Consider the following 2,500-nt stretch of genomic DNA (forward strand, 5'->3'; position numbering starts at 1 on the left):
TGTGTGTGTGTGTGTGTGTGTGTGTGTGTGTGTGTGTGTGGATAGTATATGTTGTGGATAGATAAATAGATAGAGATTTGATAAACAGATATGAACAATTAGACAAACAGCAGAAATTTTTATAACAGAAAGATATCTAGTCATTATAAATTCAGCCCAGTAGCCAAGAGATGTACCAAATGTTTCTCAAAATCCGCCCTCATCTAGGTATCTCTGGAAATTCACACAATTCCTCTTTCTCTCGCTGTTGAATATTTGATGCGACACACACACTCTCCGCAAAAAAGAAGGAGAGCGAGGTTTTCACGTCAGCCAGAATGAAGTCTTAAGAGTTTCAGTTTTGTAAAAATGATACATAGCCTTTTTATGTACATGTATGCGTATATATATATATATGTGTGTATATATATATATATATATATATATATATATATATATATATATATATATGTGTGTTGTGTGTGTGTGTGTGTGGTGTGTGTGTGTGTGGTGTTGTGGGGTGTGTGTTGTGTGTGTGTGTGTGTGTGTGTGTGTGTGTGTGTGTGTGTGGTGTGTGTGTGTGTGTGTGTGTGTGTGTGTGTGTGTTGTGTGTTGTGTGTGTGTGTGTGTGTGTGTGTGTGTGTGTGTGTGTTGTGTTTGTGTGTGTTGTGTTGTTGATATATATATATATATATATATATATATATATATATATATATATATATATATATATATATATATATCTGTGTGTAGGTCTATATACGTTGTTCCTAGTACTATTTAATGTGAAACAACAAAAAGTACCTCTCTTAAATATCGCACTCTGTGATAGAAGCTGGTTCTTGGAAACAAAAAGTTTTTTTACTATTAATCAAACTTTTTTAGAAAAGTTTTCAGGTAAATTAACGGCCATTGTTGAATTTCCCTTGATATTTTCCCCTGGAAAATAATAACTCCCTGTATCGTTACATACCATACCAAATAGTTCCCAAGGGTATCCCACGTATAAACAAAATAGCAGTAGAGATATACCTATTTGAAATAGCAACATTTCAGGAAAAGACAGATGAAAAATGAAAAAGAACCAGCACTCATAGCTCTTACACACTCATTCACTCGACATATATATAGCACTGAATTCATAAGGGGCTTGCTTTTGGTCACATGCCGGAGGAACCTTTAAGACGCTTTAGCCGAAAAGAAAACAGCATACCGTACAGAAGGTAGATGCATAAATAAGAAAAGACAAAATATACACCACAGAAATAGTCCTTCCTATAAAATAAATATATTAATACATACATTTAACAAAAAAACAACAACGACGATAAAATGCAACAAACTAAATAGATCTACATATGCAAACCGGAAGCCAATCAGTGTGAACATGGAAACAGATGAACAGGATTTCAAACAAGACATATGGATTAAAGCAAAATTTACTGCACTGAAGATATTGCTTCAACTAAAGACTACAGATTCAAGCATGTACAACGTAGCAGGCAAATGAAATAAGATATTAAATAGGGATATGGCCACAGATAAAATTAATATATGTCATATACCATACTATATTCTTTACTATGTTTATGTGCAATTCTATGGTCATTGTATTCCATGTTCTTTACTGTCTATAGTCTATACTATGAGCTATATTAAATTATTTTTACTAAGCTTTATACAATGTTATGTTCTATACTATACTTTGCTCTAAACTATACTATATTCTACACTTTGCCGTGTGATACTCTATGCATTTCTATGTCCTCTGTGTTTTATAGCATCCCTGTTACGAGTCTCAACCACACTCACCCAAACACGGTGGCAGATTCGTGTCATCGGACTCCTGGACGCCCGGCAGAGAACAGTTGAACCTGCTCTGCCAGAACTCCTTGAACCACGGATTCCTCGTGTTGGTGTCCGGGTGGAGTTTGAAATAGTAGTCGTCGAACTGCTCCACGTACGAGCTCTGGATTTTGATGGAGAGGCCGCCCACAGCCGTCTCCTCCAGCCCGGCCACCACGTCCGAGCGGTCCGCCCACCCGTCGCTGAGGGGGAGAGGCAAGGCGGTGAGACTGAGGTGTAGCTTCAGTACACGCGATGGGGACGGAGGAGGCTGAGAAGGGGGGGGGGCGTCTCAGGCTGTTATTTCTCGGATGTGCACATCTATAGTACATCCAGCTCTGTCTCTGTCTGTGTCTCTCTGTCTCTGCCCTGTCTCCCTGTCTTTGACTCTGTCTCTCTCTGTCTCTGCCTTTCTGTCTCTGTCTTTCTGTCTGTGTGTGTGTTTCTCTCTCTGTTTCTGTCTGAATGTCTGTCTATTTGTCTGTCTGTCTGTCTGTCTGTCTGTCTTCTGTCTTTGTCTGTCTGTCTTCTCTCTCTCTCTCTCTCTCTCTCTCTCTCTCTCTCTCTCTCTCTCTCTCTGTTTCTGTCTCTATCTCTGTCTGTCTGTCTCTGTCTATCAACCGGTCTAACTCTCTCTTTCTCTCACACGCTCACACGCGACAAGTACATGGCACCA

At 39.2% G+C, this 2,500-nt stretch overlaps 1 protein-coding gene across 1 annotated transcript in view; it reads right to left on the bottom strand.

The window, feature by feature from the left end:
* The window catches only part of LOC119581004 (metabotropic glutamate receptor 5-like), a gene marked incomplete in the record, with an annotated part of 262,932 nt that overhangs the window by 14,214 nt on the left and 246,218 nt on the right, over nt 1-2,500 (bottom strand). The window contains 1 exon segment of the mRNA XM_037929266.1: nt 1,792-2,027. Within this exon segment, the coding sequence (XP_037785194.1) occupies nt 1,792-2,027 (236 nt within the window).

The sequence above is a fragment of the Penaeus monodon genome, chromosome 14 (genome assembly GCF_015228065.2).
Source record: "Penaeus monodon isolate SGIC_2016 chromosome 14, NSTDA_Pmon_1, whole genome shotgun sequence".
NCBI classification, from domain to species: Eukaryota; Metazoa; Arthropoda; class Malacostraca; order Decapoda; family Penaeidae; genus Penaeus; species Penaeus monodon.